Source organism: Callorhinchus milii, unplaced genomic scaffold (genome assembly GCF_018977255.1).
Source record: "Callorhinchus milii isolate IMCB2004 unplaced genomic scaffold, IMCB_Cmil_1.0 Scaffold3, whole genome shotgun sequence".
Lineage (NCBI taxonomy): Eukaryota > Metazoa > Chordata > Chondrichthyes > Chimaeriformes > Callorhinchidae > Callorhinchus > Callorhinchus milii.
In genome coordinates, this window is record NW_024704744.1 from 30900264 (window position 1) to 30927790 (window position 27527).

The 27527-nt window shown below is 40.6% G+C and overlaps 1 protein-coding gene across 9 annotated transcripts in view; it reads left to right on the top strand.

Annotated features, from left to right (window-relative positions):
* The window catches only part of ptprk (protein tyrosine phosphatase receptor type K), a 367918-nt gene that overhangs the window by 88830 nt on the left and 251561 nt on the right, over window positions 1-27527 (top strand). For all 9 annotated transcript variants that reach the window (XM_042333764.1, XM_042333766.1, XM_042333765.1 and 6 more), the window contains exon 3: window positions 10001-10272. In XM_042333764.1, the coding sequence (XP_042189698.1) occupies window positions 10001-10272 (272 nt within the window). The remainder of the gene's footprint in view (window positions 1-10000; window positions 10273-27527) is intronic.

Consider the following 27527-nt stretch of genomic DNA (forward strand, 5'->3'; position numbering starts at 1 on the left):
ACCTTTTCACTTAGTCCATGTATTTCCTATTCCCTTCTGTTATTTTCAAGACATGACCCCTCTTCATAGGTTTTTCTGAATCCAAATTTTCCCCCCAAAAAGTCTGATACCACACAGATGTCCTAAAACTAGTCTTTAAAAAAAGCTGATATCTGAAATTAAAATTGTATGTTGAATTTTGAGTACCCACATTAGATTTCATTATTAGGTAGTTTTATAGTTATCATAGATTTAAAGCAGCTTTTTCATCAAATTACTTATTAAAAATACAGCTTCCGATGGGTTTAAAATCCAACTATTTGATTTTGGATGAATTCAATGCGATTGGCAGTTTGATGCCAAGAAACGTGAAACCGTATAATCTGATAAAAATAATAAGGGAATACAACGTAAATTGTAAGATTTTAATTGGAGCACAAGAGCAGAGTGATATTGATGTGCTGATATAGTTCATTAATGTTGGCAGCGAAAGTAAATAAGGCTATTATAACTAACCTAACTTATAAAGGCAAACCGAATGCTTGAATTCTGTGACTGAAGGCATAGTGGAGGATACACAAGTGAGGAGGCAATGTTGAACTTGTGCAAGATGAACTTGAAATGTGCTTTCCAGCCACTAGAAGGTGACCTAGAGTAAATCTAGTTTACTGGTGTAGTGGATTTCTTTACCTGTGAGGTAGCATCCATCTCTCCTAATGATCTGACGACAACTGTGAGCTTGCAGGAAGAGGAATTCATATGGATTTCACTCCACTCCTTACCGATCAGGAAGATCCCACAAATAACCAGTTCATCTGGAGGTTGTTGGCCAGGGCACCAGAAGAAACTTCCATCTCTTTCAAACAGTGTTGTGGGGCAGACCATGTAAGCAACTTCAGGTAAACATAGACTGATTTGTTGATTGGGCAGAGAAATGGGAGATGAAATTTAATGGAAATAAATGTGAAGAATAAGTATATTTTAAAATTATTTAAAATTATTGAAAGGAGTAAAAGAGCAAAGGAACCTGGGAGTTAATGTACAGAAATATTTAAAAGTGGGAAGGCAGGTGGACAAAGCTGTCAAAAAAGCCAATGGAATCTTAGGTTTTGGTTCTCAAATGACTCCCGAGTATATTTTACCACCCAAAATATACTCTGAATATACTTCAGAAGTTCAATTTAAATCTGACAAAGTTTTTAAAATCATGGATGTTTTGTGATTTTTAGCACCCCCTTTTTACATGTCAATCCGGTGTCCTTTTTGGGGAGCTAATCGGCTAATCTACTGTAAATAGGGGTTTAGAATCTAAAAGCAAAGCGATAATGCTAAACTTACAGTGAATTCTGTCAAGCACTTTGAGACATCCTCCTGATGTGAAAAACACCATCTCAAATGCAAGTATTATTACTATAATAAAAATGGAAGAGCAAACTTTTTAAAAGCCAGAACCACTTTTTAAATTTTACAATTTTCATGAAATTGGGTTTCTGTTGAATTTTATTCTTCAGTTTAAAGGAATTTGTATTATCTACTGATGTGAATAAATAACATTGTTCCAGTTATTGGTATTGATGTCCTTTGCTATTGCAGTTAATGTATGTTACTGTTAAACATGGGGTGGGGCAGTAATATATCTGGCAAATGTTGGTCTCTGGCATAAATCTGGACAACTTGCGTAGTCTGCTATTCTTGGATTTGTGTACTGCTCACCTTATTTTCTTTTTCTTCTTTTGATAAATCTGGATATCAGATTTAAAGTCACCCTCCTAGGTGACTTTAATCTTGATTGGCACAGAGCTGATTCTTCACAGCTCAAATGCTGTGAATGATAATTTAATGCAATATAGCTGGAGCATGCTCCTCCACATTGATTTAAATTGCCCTAATAAACGGGAAAGATCGCATTCTTATTGGATGCTATGTGGAACTTTTTTTTCCTTAATAAAATGAAAATGATTAAATGCATCCGTGAAAGCGTAAAAATGCAAAGATAATGCAAAGCAATTTTAGATAGGCTGCACTAAATTGGATGTTTAGAATTTCATTGAACTCTGCATGGGAATGTAAATGTAAATCTGTAAGTGACATGCACCACTGATTTAAACATACATGAAAGAGTGCTTGTGTGTCCCATATACATGAATTCATCATATTTGTCAGCATATTTTTATTTTAAAGTGAACCAGAAAACAAAATTTTTTGATCTTTCATCCATAATTGAAAATGAGAAAATTTGCTCTCAAACAAATGAAAAAGAAACCTTTATGGAGGTTGAAATATTTTTAAGATGTTGTATTCAGAGTTTTAGACTGTTTTATTAAGGTCACAAATCATATTTAATCCACAGTGTTAGATAACGTTTTTTAAACAATGGATTTCAGAAATGTTCATCCTGCTTCAGACCTTAATTTTTTTTTGATCGCTGCTAGTTCTGCTATTCTGAACTCATCGAGCCAGAACAAATAGTTATTTAAATCACTGTAATCTTCTGAAGCTGCTGATATTGATTTGGATTCCAGGCTCATGAAAATTCTTTGAAGTCAAATTGCTTTAAATTTATTACGTATTAATCTCACTTATACACGCTCGTGCCTAAAGAATGAACAATAGTTTGTATTGTTTCTTTTCATAAAACATAAAATGGGGGTGATTTGATTAGCTGTTTTCCAGCTAAGTGTCTATATCTGAAGAGAAGTGTCTGCCATTTGTTTTGGTCTCCTATTGCTAACATGGTAGAAAGTAAAGTTTGGATGCTCAGATATCCTGTCCAAAAGGCTTATTTCCCTCCCCCATCCCTGTCTCCAATCACGAAGCACCTGATACAGTCAGTGTTTGTTGCCCTCCAATACCTCTTGTGCCCATCAGAGATGTCTTAGGACAGACAAGTAATTGGACCCGAACTCTGTATAACTTGATTTTACATGAGAGATCAAGGCAAAAAATGAATAGACTAATGTCACAACAGATACATGTCTTGCACTTGTATAATATCTTTCATATGTGTGTTTTACTAGATTCTGTTAGTTAATTAACTCTACCTATTCTATATAATGGATGGGTCAGAGGATCGCCTAAAATAAAATCTGGTGTATATTGATCATTGTGCTCAACTTCCTTTGTCTCTGATAGACGTGTAAATTGTACAATACCGTAATGTTTAACCATTGTGAATGGAGTTTCTCCCAGTCCTGGTGAGCAATCATCCAGATGATATGGAAAGGCGAAGCGAAAGCCGCTGCACAAATGTAACTTGTTGTTGTTGTCATTCACTGAAGTTGTGTTTGTGCGACATTCCTATGCACAAATTGACTATTGTGTTTATCTACAAATAACAACAACAAATTACATTTGTATTGCCTTTCACTTCAAGAGGTCAGCCCAATCTGCTGGAAGTGGATAGCAGAGTGGATGTGGAGGGAGAGATTGTGAGAGGAAAGGAGGGAGGAGAAGTCACTTGAGATAAGTAGAGCAAGAAGGGGTGAAGTGCAGTTGAAGTTGCCTAGGATGCGGTGCCTTGCACAGTTACCACACAGAGGCAAATGCACAGTTACCGCACTTTACAGAAAACTTGTGAAACGCTTTGAGATGTTTTGCCATTAATTGGTGCTGTATCAAAACCAAGCATTATTTTTGAAAGTCAACTATATAATAAAGTTGAAATCCTTACATCATATTTGTAATAGCTTTTCTGAATATTGCAAGGTTTATTGACCTTCAGAATTTGTGTGGTATGTTCCAACATTTGATAAACATCTGTAAAAAGTATAAAGTGAAAAGAGCAGGAAATAAATCAGAGTATAAGGTGTCCCTTTTATCATTGGTGCTTTGGATTAAAATATTGGATTGTGTGTTATAAAGCGGTTCACACATTTCCAAAAAGAAGTCTGTTGGTCCAACCTTCTGGTTGTCAGGTCTAGGATAATCTTACTTCAGGCTTCACGTGTATGTAAGAAAAATTCAGGAAGCGAGTGTGAAGGTTGAGAATGCTCTCGCAAGAGTGGCTTAGAACTGGAAATACATGTGGTGCTCCTGCTCCAAAGATGATGGATGGTCAGAGATGAATTGGTATTTACTTTTGAAATATTTTGACGCCAGCATATACATAATTGGCAAAACAATAAGACCATGTATAAAGCCCCAGAATAAATGAACGATTCAACACTGGTCAATAATTCACCGCTATTGTCACTTATGTAATTATATCTGCCTTTGTACTCCAGGTTTTATTGTGAAGGGAAGGAAAATTGATGGGCTTTTCCTGGTAAAACTATTCTTTTCAGGAATGGAAAAATTGACTTAAAATTGGTTTTGTTTGGTGTAATGCAAGATGTAATTGGTGAACGGCTGCAATGTTTATGTTGATACCATTATGTTGGAATGGTTGTCGGTTGTTAATTAGCTTACTGGTCACTCAAATTGCCAATGTGAATGAATGATTACAGTACTGATCATGCCATTTGGTCTGTTTTATCCAAATCCCCATGCATGTGTAGGTGTGTGTGTATGTGTAGAGGCATTTTTTTCCTTAAATATTTGAAAGTTGGCACAGCATATCAAATCAAGATGGAAGTGCAGAGTAGGGTATTTGCACAATCTACTACAAAGACACACTTGTGGCTGTGTACATTTGCATGATTAGAGTTTTGAAATGCAGAACAGATGTGTTGGCACAGTGACAAATTGCTGCAAATGCTGTCTGGGGCTCTCCTGATGTTAAAGCTTCAGGGCTAACAGATTGTATAAATGTAGATAGTGTTTGCTAATTTTTCCTTGACACCTGAAATGTGTAAAAATCCAACTCAGCGAATACTAAGTTTTCAAAAACAAGATTACGTATTCAAATAGTAAATTATTATGCAGTATAATGTGGACATTGAAATCTTAATGTAAATATTGGTGTAAAGATGTACATTTTAGCACAAAGAGATTATTGTGATGTATGGCATTTTTTATTCATATTTTATTTGTAAAGCAATGCTGTAAATGTTTTAAATTGAAACATATGTATCGTGCAATCAAATAACAGATTTGTGTTGTGCTGCATTAGTTTTATGAAAGGTCATTGATCTGATTGATGTGATGCATTATCTCTGAACAATATTGGGAGAGAGGGAAAAGGCATCTTGTTAAAGTTTGCATTGTGTAAAGTTGCGCAGTCAGCAATTCAGTTTCAAGTGCAGTGTTGTGAAAAATTGTTTGCAGAGCAGTAAAATCACTGTCATAACAGCTGTTTGAAATGGGGGTTGCATGTGAATGTTCTCAATATGAACACATCTGTGGTGTGTCTCGTCTCTTGCTCCTTTTGTGACAAACCCATTCAGATTAACATACCAAATAATCTTTAAACAATGCAAGGCTGCTTTTGGCCATTTAATTCTCTTTCCATTGTAGCAATTTCTAATAAGCATTTCACAATTTGATGTGGGTTATTGCAGATGAAGGCTTTACTTGGTCAAATTAGATGTATTCTGAACTAGGAAATTTATCGAGTTTGGTTTGCGATGTCCTATCAAAGCTGATCTTTTCTGAAACTTAAGAATGTTCAACAAGTTGTAGGAGTTTAGGTCTAGAATTTAAACTTTGCTCCAAATTGTTAGTTGTTTTGAGAACTGTATAAATTTTATTGATTATTTTTGCCAAAAAAAAAGAAATCTTCTCTCCAGAAAACATGATCTGGATTCCTGTAGTGTAGTGATTAGGACTTTCGCCTCACAAACAAGAGGACCGGGATCTGATTCCTGGATGGGTGAAGCATTAGGCAAGTTTCCTTCCTCCACACGTCTCTAGTTGATTGTCAGATTGCTTTCCGGGGGTAATAATCCCTTCCCCCCCCTCTAAAAAAGTGGCCACTTAATCTACGATTGTGGGACACTGCAGTGCTCAATTGGCTGTTGCATTTCGCACCCAAAAACATTCACTTTACAGTATATTCTGTGAAGTGCTTTGCGATGTCTCAACAACGTGATAAGGCACTATATCAAATGTAAGGATTGTTATTCTCTCCAGACTGAACCCATTTACCTTTGACTCCTAAAACCGTTCCAACTCATTGCAACTACTTGAACTGAATGTAACATTGTTCATTTTCCAAGTTGTAGGTGTTTAAGTCTAGAATTTAAACTTTGCTCCAAGTTGTTAGCTGTTTTGAGAACTGTATAAACTTATTTATTCATTTTTGCAAAAAAAATAAACCTTCTCCAGAAAATATTTCCTAAGTGTACAGTCTATCCAATCATGCTGTTGCCATGGATATATAAATGATTATACATTATAAGGTTTGTTTTCTGAAGGGACTGTGTGGCAATATATGACTGGTATAGTCCACTATTACACATCTGTAGAAGGAGCTTTTTTTCTCCCCCAGTTGTTAACCTCCTTTCTTTTTACTGAAGGCTGTCACTTGAGCTTTGGCACAGTTTCACAGTACTGCCAGTCTCTCTGGCTCTTTACATAACTGACCATACTTTATGTATGAGTCTGGACATTGAGTGGTTGAAATGTGGGACATCACTGCTGAACATATTCCTGTTCTTGTTTAATGGAGCCTCCATTTTCCAGTAGTTAGGGGTAGCTGGATGGCAATCGTAAGCAGGAAGTCTTGGGTCCTTTCCTTCTCAGTCCCAATCATGTATAATTATCCTGAGGATACACTCATTCTTTGTATTTTTTTCGTAATTGAAAATTATTGGTCAGCTATTTTCAGTGAAGATCTCAGCATGTAGTAACCTCAAGGAGCATCTTAGCTCAATGACATCTGTTGCTGACAAACAAAACAGTTATAAGACTGAAACAACTTTCCACACCACCCATAAATAAATAAGAGCAGTGATTTCCAGGCAATGAATAATAAATCTTGCATTTGATATGGAAGCATTCATGTCGAGAGGATGTTTCAAAGCGCTTCACAAGATTTACTATAGTGACCGTATTTTCAGATTTTGGTCTTTAAAGTCTCTATCTTCCACTCTCTCTCTCTCTCTCTCTCTCTCTCTCTCTCTCACTGCCGGCTACTGCAGTTGATTCTGAGTATCAACTGTTTTCTACCTAATAGTCAATATTGTGCTTCATCACTTTACCTTGGTGTAATAGTTTGGGAGAAAGTAGGAAATGTTCCTAAATCTTACCTGACATAGAGCAGACATTTGTCAGCCTGGCTCAGTTGGTAACATTCTCACATCTAAGTCAGAAGTTTGTGGGTTCAAGCACACGCTGGGACTTTGAACTCGTAGTCAAGACTCTCCAGCGCACTGCTGGGTGTGCAAATTTTTCAGAGGTGCCATCCTTCAGACAACAACAACAAGATTCCATTTATAAAGCGCCTTTCACGTCAGGAGGACGTCCCAAGGCGCTGCACAGTTGGGTCATGACCCGAGCAGGGGGGAAATGGTCAGGGTGAGGGGAAGGGAGGGAGCGAGGAGGGGGGAAATGGTCAGGGTGAGGGGAGGGAAGGGAGGGAGCGAGGAGGGGGAGGTCAGGGTGAGGGGGGGGGGGGGGGGGGGGGGGGGAGGGAAGGGAGGGAGCGAGGAGGGGGAGAGAGTCGAGAGGGGAGCTGAAGGCACGGTCAAAGAGAAAGGTTTTGAGACCGGCCTTGAAGGAGGAAAGGGAGGAAGCAAGGCGAAGGCACTGGGGGATGGAGTTCCAGAGCCTGGGGGCTGAGAGGCTGAAGGCCCGACCACCGATGGTAGGGCGGTTGGGGCGGGGGACGTGGAGCAGACCAGAGCCAGAGGAACGGAGGGTACGGGCAGGTAGGTAGGGGGATAGTAGGTTGGAGAGGTAGGAGGGAGCAAGGCCGTGAATGGCCTTGTAGGTGAGGATGAGGATCTTGAAATCAATCCTCTGGGGGATGGGGAGCCAGTGGAGGCGAGCGAGGGTGGGAGTGATGTGGTCCCGAAGCCTGGTGCGGGACAGTACACGAGCTGCAGAGTTCTGAATGACCTGCAGCTTGTGGAGGGAGGTGGCGGGAAGGCCGGCGAGGAGAGAGTTCCCATAGTCCAGCCTTGAGGTGACAAAGGCGTGGACCAGGGTTTCAGCAGCGTGAGGGGTGAGGTAGTGCCGTAGTCTGGCGATGTTCCGAAGGTGATGGAAGGCGGTGCCAGTTGTGGTGCGGATGTGAGGGAGAAAGGACAGCTCAGGGTCGAACAAAACGCCGAGGTTCCTGACTGGCTTTGAGAGGTGGAGAGTGCAGCCTTGGATGCTGATGGTGTCAGCGCCTGAGGTGCGGAGGCGCTGACGTGAGCCAATCAGGAGGGCCTCGGTTTTTCGCACGTTGAGCTGAAGAAAGTTGTCTCTCGTCCAGGACTCGATGTCGGACAGGCAGGCTGTCAGGACATCGGTGGTCGTGGAGTTGAGAGTAGAGGAGGAAAGGTAGAGTTGGGTGTCATCCGCATACATGTGGAAGTTAACTCCATGTCTGCGGATGATGTCACCGAGGGGGAGCATATAGAGGGTGAAGAGGAGGGGACCGAGGACAGAGCCCTGAGGGACACCACATGAGACAGTACGGGGGGTGGAGGAGAAGCCATTCGTTGAGACAAAGTGAAGACGGTGAGAAAGGTACGACCTAAACCATTCAAGGACAGTGCCTTGAAGGTTGAGGTGGGAGGACAAGCGGTGGAGTAGGATAGCGTGGTCGACCGTATCGAATGCTGCCGATAGGTCGAGGAGGACGAGGAGACAGAGGGAGCCCTGGTCACAGATGGTCAGGATATCATTGGTGACCTTGACCAGGGCAGTTTCTGTGCTATGGGCAGCACGGAAACCTGACTGAAGGGGTTCAAAAAGAGAATGGGTGGAAAGGAAAGAGCGCAGTTGGGAGGCGACAACTCTTTCCAAGACCTTGGAGAGAAAGGGGAGGTTGGAGATGGGCCGGTAGCTTGATAGCTGCGACGCATCAAGGGAGGGTTTTTTCAGGGTGGGCGTGATGATGGCAGTTTTTAATGGAATGGGGACAGAGCCAGAGGAGAGGGACAGGTTGATGATGTCAGTGATGTGTGGGGCAAGAAAGTGGAGCTGGGAGATAAGGAGTGAGGATGACATGGCGATATTTGAAAAGAGAGGGATTTTCTCCCAATATCTTGGCTGATGGTATGATTAGTTATTCATGGCTGTTTTGGGAAGCATTGCCTTGTCCAAATTGGTTGCCTGTTTGCCTGCAAAATAAACTGTCATTATACGTTAGAATAAAAATTCTGTGATGCGCTTTGAGATGTTTTGGCACTGGAAGGCACTGTATCAAATGCAAGGATTATTGTATCAGAAGATATTGGCCTTTTTCAAAATTGTAAATACTTCTGCAGTCCTAAAAGGATTATGAATGATTTTTGTTAAACCACTGAAGTGCTGCTTATTTCAGCTATTAGATTTCCTCCTTAGAAGTCTCTAAAGTGGAAAAACTGAATATATTGTGTAAACATAATGTCACAGTCAGTGTACGGGAATCTTCATCAAGTTCTTGATGTACCTCCATTGATTGCATAGATCTGTCGTGACTGATTTCCCTTAAGTAAACTTTAGAGAATTTATTCAATAGAATGAAGCAGAAACTGAGACAATATGTATAAAGATAGGTTGGTTTCTGGGGCTTTCCCATTGTAGCAGAAATTTGAGAAGGGATAAGAGTATTTGCATTCCGAAGGGACATAATTAGGTAAATGGGGGGGTTGGTGGGGGGACTTGTCCTTATTTGGAAAATCAGTGACAAGAGGGCATAATTCCAGGATTGTTTGCAGACGAATTGGGATACATTAGAAGGGTTTTTTATCCTTCAGAGTTAAAAGGATGTGGAATTTATTACCACATATGGTGGTTGAAGCTGAATCAATACAATCCTTCAAAATGAGACTAGATAAGCATCTCAGAAGTTAAAGCATTAAGAGAGATGGAGATAGAGCAAGAAAATGGAATAATAAAGAAGCAACTTTTAAGCTTGATGTAACACTGGCTGAAACATGATGGGCTGAATGTCTCTCTTCTATGCTGAATATTTTGTAATGCAGAAATGTATTTCTTTTCTCTTCAGGATCCTACTTGATGGTCGATTCTTCTAAGCAGATGCCAGGAGAAAGAGCTCGACTCCTGCTTCCAGTGATGAAAGAAAATGATACTCACTGCATAGATTTCAACTATTTGCTATACAGCAGAGATTACTTGAGCCCAGGAACGCTAAATATTTTTGTCCGAGTGAACAAGGGAGCCCTTGCAAATCCTATTTGGAATGTGACCGGCACTCAAGGGAATGATTGGCTTCGGGCTGAACTGGCAGTTAGCACCTTCTGGCCGAATGAGTATCAGGTAATACCCTTCCCCATTCCTTTACAGTCAGACACGGTTTGATGTGTACTTTTCCTGCCTGATTGTTTTCATTGTCACGGATCACATTTCAGATCATATTCTTCCAGGTGATGGAACTTAATGCCCACTGACTAGTTGTGCCGAATGGCCTATTTCTGTGCCATATCACTCTACAACCTCTTTACACAACTTCATACCAACTTTTGACATGATAAAAAATCCAAGTTCATAACTTGATTTTCTGAATGCGTGTTCTTTATGGAATGCCCACCGTTCTCATTCAAAGAGTACCTCTGCAGTTGAAATAAAAGTGCACAGAAGTCCAAAAACATGTCCTACCTCCAATGCAAACAGAGCTGACAGTCACACAAATGGGTGGCCTGGAAGTTCTGGCTAGGCCATATACATCAACCGTTCCACCAACGATGTTCTTCAATGTGTGTCTGGGCTGAAAAGGGAAGAGTCGTCATAAATTTGACTTGAATTGATAGGATAAAGACTACCTTTTGGGGTTTGCAAGACTTTAGTGAACCAGTTGTCCCAATTTCACAGACAGGAGCAGTGCTCCCATTCTGGTTTTATTTCATGGAATCATAGTATTATACAGCACAGAAGGAGGCCATTCGGCCCATTGGATCTGTGTTGACTCTTTGAAAAGAGCTCTCCAAATCAATCCCATTCCCCCACACTCTCCCCATAGCCCTGTAAATGTGTCCTCCCTGAATAATTATCAACTTCTCTCTTAAAATCAGCTTCCACCATCCTTTCAGGCAATGCATTCCAGATCCGAACAACGTGCTATGTAAAAAAAATTCTCCTCACCTCTCCTCTGTTTCTTTTAACAACTATTTTAAATTGGTATCCTTGGGTTACTGACCCACCAACCAGTGGAATTTAACAGTAGACATTTAGCATTTTTGTGTGGCTCCATTTCTCCTCTCTAATAGAATTTCAGAAAACATCACAGTGGGCATGTGACATCTTCACATTATGTCTGTTTGGATTGTGAAAAACACCTGATCGTGCAATTATAGATTTTGACCTTTCAAGCTTGTGTCTGGATAGAAAATGTTGAACAATACAATGCTGGAGGAAGCAAGTGTGAATTTAATCTTAATGTGCCACTGACATAGTTACATTTTTAGGGTACAATCTGCTTGTCAGGCCAGGTTTGATACATTGAAAATCTCAAGGACAGTAGATGCTGGGTGAAAGAATATTTTAAAAGTAGAAATTAATAATAAAAAACTGAAGTAAAAATAGGACTGGGGGGAAAAAGGAAGATGAATGAAGCAGGACAAGTTATGGAAATATTTTTACGTTGTTTTAGTGGCTTAGGGTTAATATTACAGTAATAAAACTCTCCTAATGTTTGAGAAGCTTTATTGCTGCAATATATTTAAGCATCATTGTGCGTGAACTGAAAATGCATAACCAAAGTTGGTCCACAGAGACCTGCTAACAGTCCGAGGGTTTTAGAGCATTGTATGATAAATGTATTGCATATCCTTAAAGCATATACCCTATAGTATAGTTTTCCTGGAACACGTTGGTAAATTAACCCAATGACAGCTCTCCCAATTTCTTTTCCCCAAGGCTTTGTGAAGCACACTTGTAGAAGTGGACATTGCCTGGGCTGACTGAATAAAATTGACTGTGAAAAGTGTATTTCTAATTAAAATTGACTGTGAAAAGTATTTATTTTCAATACTAAATAGAGGCGTTAAATCAATTATTTTAAAACTGGTTGAAGCTGATACTAAATATCCCAAAAGTTTTGCAGTTCATCTCGATTAGGCAGCTACTGAAGCCTCGGAATGTGATGTTTTTTCTCTAAAGGCTCTAAACTCTTTACTGAGTAAAGTGCTGAAATGTTGACTTGAAGTAAAAGCTGATTGTTTTGCTTAGTATGCATAATATCATTTGCATACTTTTGTAAAGCGTAAAGTTACTCTGTTGTAAAGAGTTCGCTGATCCAAACTTCAGTGGCTTCAGAGTGAACAACAACAACTTGCATTTATATAGTGCCCTTCATGCGGGGTAGAGTCCCGGAGCCCTGAACAAGTAAAAAGAGACCAATTGAAAGGATTACCCAGACACTTAACTAATGGAGATAATAACCATAGGTTCAAAGTAATAGCATCATAAAACAACATCTACAATGAATATAACCATGGTCCAAACGATGTTTCACATTTGAAGTAGCTGAATTTCTGCCAATGAAATCTAATTTTCTCTGTGCACATAATGTTCAACATCTGAAATCTTTACCTGAAGTGAGGGTTGCTCTGGCTTCCTTAACTTTCCATTTAGGGGTGTCAGCCTGGCTCAGTTGGTAGCACTCTTGCTTCTGAGTCAGAAAAATGTCTGTTCAACCAGCACGTCAGGACTTGGAATCCATTTTGTCTATGCTGGTGCTCCAGTGCCATGCTGGGGGCTGCTGCGGTGATGCTGTCTTCCAGGTGAGACATTAAACTGGAGGCTTGTCTGCCTGTTCAGGTGGACATTAAAGATCCTAGGGCACAATTCGAAAAGAGAAGGGAGTTTCTATGGGTAAACAAGCTGTCGTATTTACATATAAAGTACAAGCGTTTTTATTAAGTTCCACATTTACTTCTTAAATTTGGAAATAAGTGGTAACTGATGGAAAGCAAAGAAGGTTTCCAGATATTAATTTAGTATAGGCGCTCTCAGTCTTGGTCAATAGACCTGAATCTATGCACATCATCTCTTCATATTGCTGTAGCATCAGTCAGGGTTAGCCTCCATTTTATCATTTCAATTAAAATATCAACAATATATACATCCAAATTGATGAGGTCATGTTAAAAATACATTAGAGTTAGATGATTTAGCTACTGATTTGGAAGCAAAATCAATCCAGACCAGACTTGATTAAACTCTTTATTGATGGATGTGCCTAATTTTTTACGATGGTAGGATTTTGAAAGTTTTCATCCAACTTTAAAATAAATAATGCAAAATAAGAAGCCACATTGAAGTCTGCATAAGCTTTTGCGTTTGGCTTTCAGTACGAAAACGTACAGCAGTCCCAACATTATGTCCATAAGATGTTTGGATAAGCAAAGAGACATCTGTTAAATTGTGCAATAAATCTGACAAGAACAAAGGAAATCCTATTGAATTACCAGTTCACTTATTCATGGAAGATTCAGCCAGCTCCACTACTTTCTATTCTTGCTCTCCACAATGTCCATTGAGGTCAATATCCATAGCAGATTTGGTGTAATTAGATCCAGCTCCTGTTCCACCTAGAGTTTGTGAGCTACATCTTGATGTCCAATAGGACTAGTTTCATTGAGAGTGATGTATGTTGCACATGTTCAGTCTCTGAAATATGTGTGTGCATTTAACCTTCCAACTTTCTTTAACTAGAAATATGGACTTTAATTGGAGAGCTTCCAGAATCTTATTCATGTCTGGGTGTCTAAAATATTTGAGCAGTAAGGCTCATGCCTGCTCCCCAGGACTCATGCTATGGACTCGAGTAGTGGTACATCTGGTTATGCTTGGTTGAAGTTGTTAGAAACTAGGCAATGCAGTTTCAAGCACCAGAATAATTTGGAGCAGAATGTTGGGATTTCTTCTCCCAATTGTTCATTTGTGGCCGAGGAGACCTCTGCATAAAACAACAACAACAAGATTGCATTTATAGAGTGCCTTTCACGTCGGGAGGACGTCCCAAGGCGCTGGACAGTTGGGTCAGGATTAAACTCTTTATTTAGCTATGCATACCTCTGTAAATGGGTATTAGTTTTTAAAATATTAAATAGACACTGGATTGTCTCAAGAACCTTTAAGGGATCATGTTTGGGAAGTGGAGAAATCGACTTGCATAAACTTCATTTGTATTGCAGAGGTGCAAATTGGTATCCTGCTGAATCAGCCATCTCCTGTAGCTCAGTGGTTAGAGCACTTGCTTTGCAAGCGAGAGACCTGAGTTCAATTCCAGGCAGGGCGAAACCTTGAGCAAGTTTCCTTACTCCACACGCCTAATAATAATCCCTCCAAAACCAAAACCAATAATAAATTGGTCATTTTCAATCTACGACTGTTTGTGGGACATTGATGTGCGCAATTGGCTGTCGCGTTCGCCCACAAATATACAGTCAATTCACTTCACAGTGTGTCCTGTGAAGCGCTTTGGGACGTCCTCCAGACGTGAAAAGCGCTATATCAAATGCAAGGATTATTATTATTATCTCAAAGGGGTTTTTAGCAGGCAGGCTACATTTTGCAATCACACAACTTGGATCTACTATGTATACTAATGTATACTACTATGTATAAAAGTTTTTCAAATTTATTTGGTTGATCAGAGCCGATTGAAAAAATCACTATGAAAAGTACACTTCAAATAAGAATATTCTCTGTTATATTTTGTCCGTAAAATAATCAGACCATCTTGCAGTATGTCCTGTGATGTGCTTTGAGATGTCTTGACGATTTGATAAGATGCTACATTAATTGCAAGGATTATAATATAATAATAATCCTTGCATTTTGATACAGCGCTTTTCACATCTTCTAGATCAATTTTATTATTTTTTTTCTTGAAGGATTATCAGGCATGTGGAATAAGGAAACCTGCCTAAGGTTTCTCCCTGCCGGTAATTGAACCCAGGTTTCTCACTTGCAAGGCGAGGTTCTAACCACTGAGCTACGGGACTCTGGTTATTGCTGATTATTATTATTTTATTGACAGTCAGGATAGCCCAAAAGAATGTCTTCTTTTTGTCCTGACCTTGCATCCCTTCCAGAGGGCCATTTTTCTTCCTTGTTCTTCTTTTAGAATTAACTTGTTTAAACTGCTTTGTTAGTTTGCTTTGGGCATGTTCCTCCAGTGTTAACAAGCTGATGTGATAGACATTTCCAGTTGTGGCAACTGATTTTCTGATGCTGTTTGGTGTTGTTAGAAATGCTGTTTGTTTCTTAATTGCATTGTGGAGGCAGTTAGTTATTCTCTCCAGTGTACAAGTAAAATTTCAGCTCATTTTTCACTTTACCCAACACCTTTTTAGCATTTGAGATCAACAGAAGAAAATGCTGAGTTGATGAAGTGGCCTGGAAACTTTGACATTGGTACACAAAGTGGAGGAAAAGCTTATTTCTCATTTCCCTTGTGTTTAAATAATTGTAGCTGCTCCTTTTATTTTCTTCCGCCTCAGCATGAATATTAGACATTTTGAATACCTATCAAAGGTGTGGGAATGATTTGTTCAAGGGCGCCTTGGGACGTCCTCCTGACGTGAAAGGCGCTTTATAAATGGAATCTTGTTGTTGTTGTTCTGATTCTTCTAGCTCGATACATTAATTTTGTGTTCTCATCACTTTGTATACTTCTATTGTAATTATAATAATCCTTGCATTTGATATAGTGGCTTATCACATCATTCAAACATCTTAAGCTCTTCATGGGATATACTGTAAAGTATAGGTGACTTTATTTTGTTGAACAAACAGTCAGTTTGGGTACAGTAATGTTCCACAAACAGCCATGAGGTGAATGGCCATTTTTTCTGGAGGATTGTTGGCCAGAATGCCAGGAGATTGAACTTTGGTTTAGAATCGCATCTGAAAGACAGCACCCTCAACAATGCAGTGCATCCCCAACATTGCATTGAATTGTCATGTCAATTGCTATGAGCTCAGAATCCCAATGTAGGGCTTGAACCCCAAACCATCAGACTTAAAGGCAAGAATACTACTAACTGAGCCACACTTGCATGCATTAAACAGAATGTATATGTAATGGAAGCACCATACATTATTTTGATCAGCTGAATGTTTGACACATGGGAACCCATCACCATGCTTAAGACTATCCTAGTCAGACAGAGTTCTGCATGGGAATTTTCAGTTAGACTGGAATGTGCACCTTCTCCTTAGAGGGTTGCACCCTCCTCATCTAATCCTGAAAAATATTTGGCACAGCTAAATTGCTTGAGGACCTAAAGCATCATAATACTGGAATTTAACCAGCTAAAATTGTACAGCTTGCTGTGCCTGCCAAAGTTCTCAGTGCTTGTTGATCTAGGACCAATCTTGGTTAACAGAAGTTACGTGGGAAGAATCCCTGCCCCAAGTGACTGATCTGCTCCAAGCTTCTGGAGTTATAGTTAATTGTTACCACTGGATATATGCTCCATGGAAAGGAATCAATCTTAACGTTGTTAAATGAAAAGCAACTTATGAGGGTGTTCTGGAGAGATGAGATTGGTTGGGCAGGAGGACCTTCTTCCTCCAGACCAATCTTGTGATCTTATATTAAAATGACTATGTTTGCCCTCTTATATTTTCTCCTTCCAGAACACCAGTAATGTTTGGAAACAAGAAGGTCCAGAAAAGAATGCTGAGTGCTCATCTCTCTCTCTCTCCCCAATTGACTCTTCACAGCTGAGAACTGAGTGTGGGTAATTGGGGCATGCATCAGTATCCTAACACATTGCACTTTGGTGACGTGCCAGTGCAGTACACCACCAGACTGCCTCCTGAAGTAGTTTTCTAAATTCTTTTCTGTCATGTGTTAAATAGTACGCTACTGAAATTATACCGTTTACATGCAGGGATTGAATACCTGTAAACGTTGGCAAACATAATGGAGGAGTTTGTTTGGAAATGACAGTTTTGTTTATCTCAAAGTTGTTTTAAGTTTGTTTGATTTGATCTTTCATGGTGTGTTGCCTGTCAGAAACCTTTGTTGCAGATACTGGGTAAGGAGGAATTTGTTTCAAATTTGAGGTTGAATATGCTGCTAACACTGGCTGCCGATGCTCATGTAAATAGCGGATTGGAAAAAGCTGTTTTTTAAAAAAATCTGCATAGAAAGACTAGAGGAATAGAGAATATTGGACTGGAGCAATTTAGGGGCAAAACATGTTTTGCATTTTTCTTTTAACCTCAAATTGGTAGGTGGAGCGGCAGAGGAAGTCCCAGTAAGGTGTTTTTTTAAAAAAAAGTGGTGTGGAACGATAGGTTTACATTTGACAAAAAAATCATTTCTGCTCTTGGTTTAGAAATGTCAGATCATAGAACTGGGTGTTTGGTTCTACACAGTTGTATATAAAATACCAGTTGGAGCAGTTTTTCATGATTGTTGCCATGTAAAGATAAGAGGCTTCTGCAGATAATTGTACAGTACTTCATTTAAAATTGAGAATTATGATTTTGGTGTAATTGCTAGTTTGAGCTGAAGCGGCTCTTTGGTCTAACGGCTGCCTCATTGTACAAGCTCAGAGATTTCCTTCTGGGCCTTTGACTGAAACCTGTATGTATTCAATCTGTATAGCCAAAAAAGTACTTGCTGTACGGTTTGGAGGAAAGAAGAGAAATTATGTGCTATGTAGTTAACTTAGTGCCACTAAATTTTTGCAATGTTGCTTTAAAGATTGTTCTTTAGGTGAGAGGTTGTAGTGGGATACAATGTATTTCAGTGTTGCAATTACTGTATCATTTTGGAAATTTTATCGCACACACACACACGCGCGCGCTTAATGTTAATCGGGCTTCCAACTGTGGTAAAGAGCTAAATTAAGGCAATATGCAGTTAGTATGAAAATTACCATCACTTAGATAACTTATAATGGTCATTATCTCCCTTGTTTGGTGCCTGTACCAGATTATTTTTGCGTTCAAATTGGTAGGGAATAATGTTTGTAGAGTAATCTCCCAACATTTATTGGATCCTTTCTTGAATGAAAGTTGAAGTAGCTCGATTTAACAATGCACAACATTTTGCATGACAAAGCGCTAAGATTGTAAAAAGACCTAGCAATTAAGATCGACTTATTTACTTTGATGGTCTTAATTACTGTGAGATTGGTCTGCATTTAGGAAAGATCTTTATTTCACACAATAACTAAAGTAATGGCCATTTTAAAATGTTTCCATTCAGGAATTTTTTAAAAGCAGGGATGACATTTCTGCCTGAGCTACAATCAATGTGCAGGCAGATAACTAACTTCCCTGCCCTCTAATGACTGAGCAGTCAGAAAGTGTGATTGGAGTTTGGCGCAATGTGCTCATTACTTTCCTGTCCCTATAAGATGATACCTATCTCCACTCAGCATCTCACCACGAAAGTGCGAGTACAGCATCTTTGACCCATTTCTGCTGGCGGTATTCCTCTTACTATTCATTGTTCAGGGGCTTGGCTTGGAATAGTCACTGACAACAATTCCACAGTTCATTGTGTTTCTTTGGACTCGCACTGTATTAATGGCCAGCAGACCTGTTTGATTTACATTTTCCTACTGATCTTCCCACTCCCTCCGTTCAGCGGGCTCCGGTCTGCTCCATGTCTCCCACCTGACTGGCCCTACCATCGGTGGTCGGGCTTTCAGCCTCTCTGCCCCCACGTTCTGGAACTCCAGCCCACGGTCCCTTCGCCTCGCTTCCTCCCTTACCTCCTTCAAGGCCGGTCTCAAGACCCTTCTCTTTGATCATGCCTTTGGTCGCCCTCCCACCTCTCTGCCTTCTCTCATGCTCGGGCCCCGACACCTGACTGTTCAGCGCTTTGGTACATCCTCCCGACGTGAAAGGCGCTCTATAAATGTCATTTTGTTGTTGTTAAATGTGAAAGTTTAAACATCAACTGATAAATTGCACTTCCAGGCCTGGCTTGCTGTCCAAATATCCTGATTAATCCTGACTAACCTAATCCAATGCCACTGGTCCACGATCGAGGTGATATCCTTCACCCTATCTCTGTACACTAAATCAAGTAGATCGACGCCTACCTCTTGTAATGTTCTTTCAGAAACCATGGAGTGTGTAAAAGCCATGACCTCAGATATGTTTGTAAATTAAGTTGCCAGGTACTTGTTTTTCAAAACCTTTGAAAATCAAGTTACAAAAATGAATAAATCATGGTTGTGTCTGAAAGGGCCAAATTGGAAATAAAAACCTATTGGTGCTGCAAGCACTAGAATGATCTAACCAGTAAACATGAAGATGTGCTCAAGAGCATGTTATTGTCCACAATTCAATATCTGCTTCTCAAAAAGCTGAACTCTGTAGATAATATATTTTTGAAGAAAAGCTTAACTGAAGAAGGCTGCTGGCACAAAACCTGTTCTACCAACCTAATGGCTTATCCAAATGGTAACTTTAAATGGCCTTTCAATTTAAGTGTGACTGTAATTACAGTTGAGTTCAACTCCAGTGGCAAAGTAATTCCTCTGATTACATTTCTTTTTTTCCTTTATATTTAGGTAAATGTTTCTTGATTGTTTTGTTGGTCTAGCCAGAACATCCTGTTCTCTTATTTACACTGCTTGCTTTTTTTTGCACCACATATTAATTGAAAAATTGGTCTGTTTCAAAAATTTCTAGTTGAACGTTCTCCGTAGAATTTATTAGCTTTTAATATAGCCTGGTGATAGCCTGGTGCAAACGCAGTGATTATCTGCTTTTGTTTGTACTTCAGTTTTGTCTTTCTTAACCAGTTAAAGTTATCACATTGCAAGTCATCATAAGAACATAAGAAATGCTAGACAAAAAAAGGCCAAGGTCCATCTAGTTCGCCATCCACCTTCCTGGCAGTCACATGCACATGTGTCCCAAATTACCTATGTCCTATGCCCCATAATGTTATTTCCTAAAAGGAAACTATCTAATCTGTGTTTGAAAGAATCAACACTTCCTGCTTCAACCGTCTCCCTAGTGAGCCTGTTCCACAGGTTCACTATTCACTCACTGAAATAGTGTTTGCGTAGATTCGTTCTGAATTTACCCCACTTCAATTGCAGGCCATTTCCTCTGGTTCTAGTATTCTAGACTAGTTGAAACAGTCTGTTACGATCTATTATGTATGTATGTATGTATATATATATATATATATATACATAGTCAATTCACTTTGCAGTATATTCTGTGAAGTGCTTTGAGACATCTAGAAAACGTGATAAGGCGCTGTATCAAATGACAGGATTATTATTATATTATTATATTGTCTTGCTCTTTTAGAATCAGTAGCAGCAATCATGTCACCTCTCAATCTTCTCTTTTCCAGTGTGAACATGCCCAATTTACTAAGTCGCTCCTCATAATCCAGTCCTTCCATTCCCTCAATAATTTTGGTTGCCCTTCTCCAATATCCTGTTTGTACTGCGGCCACCAGAACTACACCGTACTCTAAGTATGGTCTCACCAATTTATACAGTGGTAGGATTACCCCACTATTTTGGCTTGCTATTGATCTTTTGATACATCCCAACATCTGGTTTGCTTTATTCACTAACACAGAGCATTATTAGGAGAGCTTCAATTTATTGTCAATCAGGACCCCCAGGTCGTTTTCATTTTGTATACATATTATTTTCCTTCCATCAAATAATAGTCCCTTCCGGGATTTTTTGTCCCCATGTGAAGTACTTTACATTTCTCCACATTGAATTTCGTCTGCTACCGATCTGCCCAATTCTCAAGTATGTTCAAATCCTCCTGTAACCTATCTTGTTCAGCTTCACAATGTACCACCTTCATTCCCTTGGTGTCATCTGCAAACTTAGCCACTGTGCTTGCGACTCCTAGTTCCAAATAATTTATAAAAAATTAAACAAAAGAGGTCCCAAAACAGACCCTTATGGAAGGCCACTAGTAACATTTTCCCATTCTGATGATATTCCCTAAATCACCACCCTCTGGGGTCTTCCGGTCAACCAATTGCGTATCCATTGTAATATACCTCACTGATTCCCACTTTTTTTACTTTCAGTACCAGCCTCTCAAGAGGAACTGCATCAAAGGCCGTACTGAAATTCAGATATACAACATCCACTGCCTTATCAAACTTCCTTGTCACACCATCAAAGAAAAACAGTCAATTAGATTGGCAAGACCTTCCCTTCATAAACCCACATTGGCTATCATTTATGATTTTATTTCTATCCAGATGCTCCATGATTTTATCCTTAAGAGTCTTCATAATTTTACCCACAATGGACGTCAAACTTACAGGTCTGTAGTTTCCTGGGTCACTTTTGTTACCTTTCTTAAGCTTCCAGTCCCCCAGGATCTCTCTAGTATTCAGTGATTTTTGAAAGATTTGTGCTCGCGTTTCTGCGACTTCCTCCCTTAGTTCCTTAAGGATCTTCGGATGCAATTTATCTGGCCCCTGAGATTTATTTACCTTAAGTTTGCATAGCTGTTTGGCAGCCATGTTGGTAATGATATGAATAGTGCTGCAACTTTTCTCTGCGACATCCTTGAGTTCTCTTTCCAGATCAGATAGGTTACCTGTCTCCTCCTTGGTAAAGACTGATGCAAAAAACTTATTGAGAACTATTGCAGCCTGTGCAGTGTTATTTGTCATGTTGTCTCCCAAACCCACTTTCAGTGGCCCTATTCCATTGCTTTTTTTTCTTCTACTCTTAACTAAAAAAAACTTTTTGTTATTATCCTTCACATCCCTTGCCATGTTCAATTCAAAGCTTTTCTTTGTCATTTTGATGCCTTTTTTGTAGTTTTCCGGTCTTGAGTCCGACTTATTTCTGTGCCATTTATCTTCTTGGCCTTAAATGCTTTTTTTCCCCCTCTTTATGATTTGCTTTGTAGCCCCGTCCAACCAGGCAGGAATGCCTTTAAGCTTGGTACCTTTGCTTCACATGGGTACACATTGTTCCAATGTCTTCATAATCACTTCTTTGAAGGAATTCCATAGGTCCTCTACTCCCGTTGCCATATTTAAGTCTGCCAGGCCCACTCCAACTAGACTTCTCAAGCACACAAAGTCAATCCTCTTGAAACTTGGCAGTTTTGTTTGGGTTTTTATAACCTCACCAACTCTTGTGATGTCAAATTTGACTGCATTGTGATCGCTGTTGCTTAACGCTTCTCCCATCTTTATGTTGGAGATTTGGTCATCCCTGTTGCTCATTATCAATGTTATCTCCCCTTGTTGTCACTTTTACAAACTGAGTCATAAAACAGTTTTCCTTTAACTCTAGAAACCTCTTCCCTATCTTACCAGTAGACACATTATTATCCCAATCAAGATGTCTGTGAATCTGTGAAATCTGTGAATTACATTAAGAACATGAGGTGATGCAGAAGAGGAAACTCTTGAGTACAATCCCTTCACTGCTTCGACTCTTGAAAGTAAGGACTGGGTATTGTTTTACAAGCAGCACCATTCCTCCAGAAACTGTCAAAAGTTTTTATATGAATCTCGACAGCGACTGTCAGCAGGCTATCAGCCATGGGAACATCAGAGGACATCCAGTTCCTTTCTTCATGCAACACCCACACATGCTTTGTAACAATGGATAAATGTGCTGCACAGCATGGCCTTGTGAAGAGTCTCAGGTTATACCTCAGATCTCTGCTGAGCAAGCTGCTCTCCTCCATCAATGGTAATGGCACCATTCAAATTGGCCTTCAATACCTCATGGGTGAGCAAACCAGCATTTCTGCCTCCTGATCACTGTCCATCTCCAAGGCGTCCACACATGCAGAGGTTGAATGAGGACACGTATTCCTCTCAACTGCAATGTTGCCCATGGTTGAGAGAGTCTGCTGACAAGTTGCTGTCAAGTTTACAAGTGAAGAATAGTAACTTGAGCGAGTTGCTGTGGGACTAGTGCCACTTGTGGAACAACTTAGCATGAGTCCCCGGCATCAGTGTATGAGGAGTGAGATGGGCCAGGCTTAGAATAGGTATTTCTTCATTCTGTGTTGACGGTGCTCAACATGTTAATCAGCTAGCTGACAAATGTTTAACTTCAAGAATAATTCAAAAGCTTTGCATTTGATGTGTGTTCCTGCCTCTATACCTCGGGTGCTGATAGCATCTCCTCTATGGATGCACACTCTACCTCACAGAGCCAATACGGAACCTTGGCGTCCTGTTTTGAACTGTCCTTCATACCCCACATCCATGCCATGACCCGCTCCTCCTTTCCCCACCTCCGCAACATTGCCCGGCTCCACCACTGTCTTAGACCGCAGGCCACCAATACCCTCATACACGCATTCATAACATCCAGACTCGATTACGCAAACTCCCTGCTTGTCGGTCTCCCCAACTCCTCCCTCCATAGGCTGCAGATCATCCAGAACTCTGCAGCCCATGACCTCTCCCGCACCGGGCTCTGTGACCGTATCACTCCCACCCTCGCCCAACTCCACTGGCTTGACATCATACAGAGGATACAGTTCAAGATCCTGGTCCTCACTTTTAAAGCCTTCCATGCCTTGCTCCCCCCTACCTCTGCGAAGTAACCCCCTACCAACCTGCCCTCTCCCTCCGCTCAGCAGGCTTCGGCCTGCTTCACGTCCCCCGCCTTGCCTGCCCTACCAATGGCGGCGAGCCTTCAGCCACTGTGCCACCACCCTCTGGAACTCCATCCCTGAGTCCCTCTGCCTCACCTCCTCCCTCGCCGCCTTCAAGACCCGTCTGAAGACCCTTCTCTTTGATTGTACCTTCAATCATCTTCCTTCCCCCTTGCCCCCACCCTCCCTGATACCGACCCCAGCTCGGGTCCGAAACACTGTCCAGCGCCTTGGGACATCCTCCCAACATGAAAGGCACTATACAAATGTAATTTTGTTATTGTTGAGTGTTACTGAGAGTCAACGGTACTGCCCTCTTATATAAAAATAATACAACACTGGGCACAGAAGAATGTGAAGATGAAATCCTTTGCAGGTTTGTATGTGTAATAGAGAGATTTATTATACAGCAAACGTTTTGGGCACTTTGAGGTAACTTCCCAACATGAAAAGTGCTTTGTAAATGTAATTTGTGATGAACTTTGAACGGTTCTCTTCTCTCCCTTAAAAATTTAAACTTTTCCAAACTTAGTCTCTTTCCCCCACGTCCAATTGCCTAATTTTTGATTCCACCCGTCAAATAAAAACCAGATCACAATGCAGAGAATTCTCTGGATCAAGTGCTTCCCATTCAATTTCCCTGCAGCAGAGCTGGTTCTTCTACCAAGTCTCCCAGTGACAGGAGTCGATGGCGGGGGGGTTGAGTCGGGAGGACAAAACCAGTATCTTGCTTATATTGAGTAAAATACTTGCTATAATATAACTCAAAAAGAATGCAAAGTATTTATTGGCCACGAACATGTCATTAACAACACCCAAAAGCCATAAATTAAGCCAAAATCCGGGGAATCCTGGAGCTCAGTATTTGGAACACTCGCCTTGCAAGCGAGAGACCTGGGATCGATTCCCGGCAGGATGAAATGTTGGGCAGGTTTCCTTACTCCACATGCCTCTGTTTACCTAACAGTAAATAGGAACTCCGTTGTTAGTTGATTGGTGGATCGCCTTTCCTGGGGTAATAATTCCTTAAAAAATATATAATAATAATTTGGTCACTTAATCACAACTGTTTGTGGGACACTGCTGTGCGCAATCGGCCGCCGTGTTTCGCCCACAAAATGCACAGTCATTTCACGTTACAGTATATTCTGCGAAGCGCTTTGAAACGCCTCGATGACTTGATAAGGTGTTATATCAAATCCAAGTATTATTATCATAAATTTAGTCAGACTTGTGAGGCATAATGGCCAGCTAGGCGGCCAAGCTGACTAACTTCTTATGAGAAGTCCCCCCAACTATAGCAAGGTGTCAAACACCCAGTACAATAAAACTCACAAGTAGTATTAATCGGGTCCATAACATTTAATATGATTTACACAAAGTATGAGTTGGACGCAAGTTGTATAAAATCCAATTTAATCAATTCACACTGCGCATGCGTAATTGAAAGTAGCCAGTGAGTGCACAGGCGGTACTTTCATTGCAGCTGATAAGTGTGCATGCTGTTCAGATGGGTGATAAAGATTTGGTGTCCTGGCCAACAATCCCACAAATAAAATTGGTCACTCATTCCGTGGCTGTTTGTGGGACACTGCTGTGTGCAACTGGCTGCCACATTTCGCCCACAAAGTGTATTCGCCCACAAACTACAGTGTATTCTGTGGTGCTGTTTGCTTTGAGACATCTCAAAGATATGATAAGACGCTATATCAAATGCAAGCATTATTATAACTAGAAAATGAAATGGAACACTCTAAGGAATAGATAATGTGTCTGGATAAAATTGATTTTCATTTAGTTTTACCCTGTAGTACCCTGTTGCGTGTTGAAATGAAAAATGAAATAAATTTGTGTCAGAATCAGAATTGATTAGCCTTTGTCTGTTGTCTGATTCCATTCCTGAGGGCAGTGTGTGGGGCAGGTTGTGGCTTTGTATGAGATGAGGGCACTCATGGTAAATTCTTGTCTCTGTTCATTGATAGCCACTTTTGAGTGTAGGTTAAACTTGTGGCGTATAAAATGTGTCCAAACAGTTCCCCTTCGGAGTTTCTGGGCATGAGGCAGAGGGTTTTTCTTTGGCTAATTTGGGAAATTTTGTTTAGATCTTATCCTTGTTCCTCAGCCGGCCAAGCCATAATTTTCAAGCGACGTCCAGGCTCCCAGAATGAGGATGGTTTTCAAATAAATAGATAGGCCCCTTGCAGGGGGGCAAATACAGGCTGGTGTAAATCAACACCGGGCAACTGACGAAATGTTTAGTGAAATTAAAAAAAAATTCCAATGTGTGACAGCACTTGTAGGGAATTTTGACAACATTGGGTCATTATCAAAGGAGGTGCTAGGCTGTGAGAACATGGCTCTTTTTAATTCAGCCAAGTCATTTAACAAGTATGCAGCACTAATATGCAACACCACTTAAGGTAATGTACTCATAAACCACGCATTAAAACCCAAATCTCCTAGTTTAGCAGTTCTTGAACTCCTTTAAAAGGTTAACAATTTACTACAGAGCAACTAATGAGCTTTGAGGTGACACTTTCAAAATAATTGATTTCCAATAACATTTACTTAAGAGAAACACTTAGATGACTGGAGCATTTTGCTTATTGTTGAGTAGTCCAGCACTTGGTTTCTTCTGAATGTATTATTTGAATGGATGTTATATTGATGACCTCCGCAACGTCAGCTCCACCATTGTCTTGCACCGCAGGCTGCCGAACCCCTCATACATGCTTTCATTACATCGAGGCTCGACTATGCAAACTCATTGCTTGTCAGTCTCCCCAACTCCTCCCTCCACAGTCTGCACATCATCCAGAATTCTGCAGCCCATGTCCTCTCCCGCACTAGGCTGCGCAATCCCATCACCCCCATCCTTACCCAAGTCCACTGGCTTCTCATCACATGGAGGATACAGTTCAGGATATTGGTCCTCACCTTCAAAGCCCTCCGCGGTCTTGTTCCCCCCTACCGCTGTGATCTCCGACCCCCTTATCACCCCGTTCGCTCTCTTCGCTCAGCGGGCTCTGGCCTGCTTCATGTCCCCTGCCTTGCTTGCCCCACTATTAGCGGGGTGGCCCCTCCGCCACTCTGCCCTCACCCTTTGAACTCCATCCCGCAGTCCCTCCGCCTCGCCCCTTCCCTCGCCACCTTCAAGAACCATCTCAAGACCCTTCTCGTCGACCGAGCTTTCAATCTCCCTGCTTCCTGCTGCCTCCCCCCGCCCTCCACCCTTCCCCACCCCGACCCCCAGCTCGGGTCCGTAACTCTGTCTGGCTGATGCCTTGGGACGTCCTCCTGATGTGAAAGGCGTTTTACAAATGTAATTTTGTTGTTTGTATTGCGACCTGGTGTTCTTGCCACATGAGCAGGCGATCCTACTATTACTAGTATAGTACTATTTTTCATTACATCATTGTATGAACCAAGTTTATACCTGACCATGCTTCTTTGAGCAATATTATCAGGATATATTTTATCCTTCTAAAACATGCTCCTTGAGCTTTGTATGGCCTCTTCTAATGCAGAATAACCATGTGATAACACTCTTCCCCTCCCAAGAAGTATTTGTTCCCTTCTAAATGTTATCTGCTTCATTCCAGTATGAGAACACATTTCTGAGTTTGTCACAAATTGTGCAGCCCTGAAACATGTCACTTTGTCCTGTCAGTGTTTATACTCACCATGAGTATAACCCTCGAGTTAACCGTTGACTGTCCAGTACCTTGGCATGTCCTCCCAATGTGAAAGGCGTTATATATATATGCAATTTGTTTTGGTTTATGAGCATTTCTGGTGGAGGTAAGGAAAATCTTTATTATCGTACTATGGCCACTGGAAGATTGTATCGCTTTAAGAGTGCAACCTATCTCCTTTATTTTACCAAACTATATTTCAATTAAATTTTAATATCTTACTCAGCCAGAAGCCGGATATACAGTACAAATGAGGGAGAAGGGAAT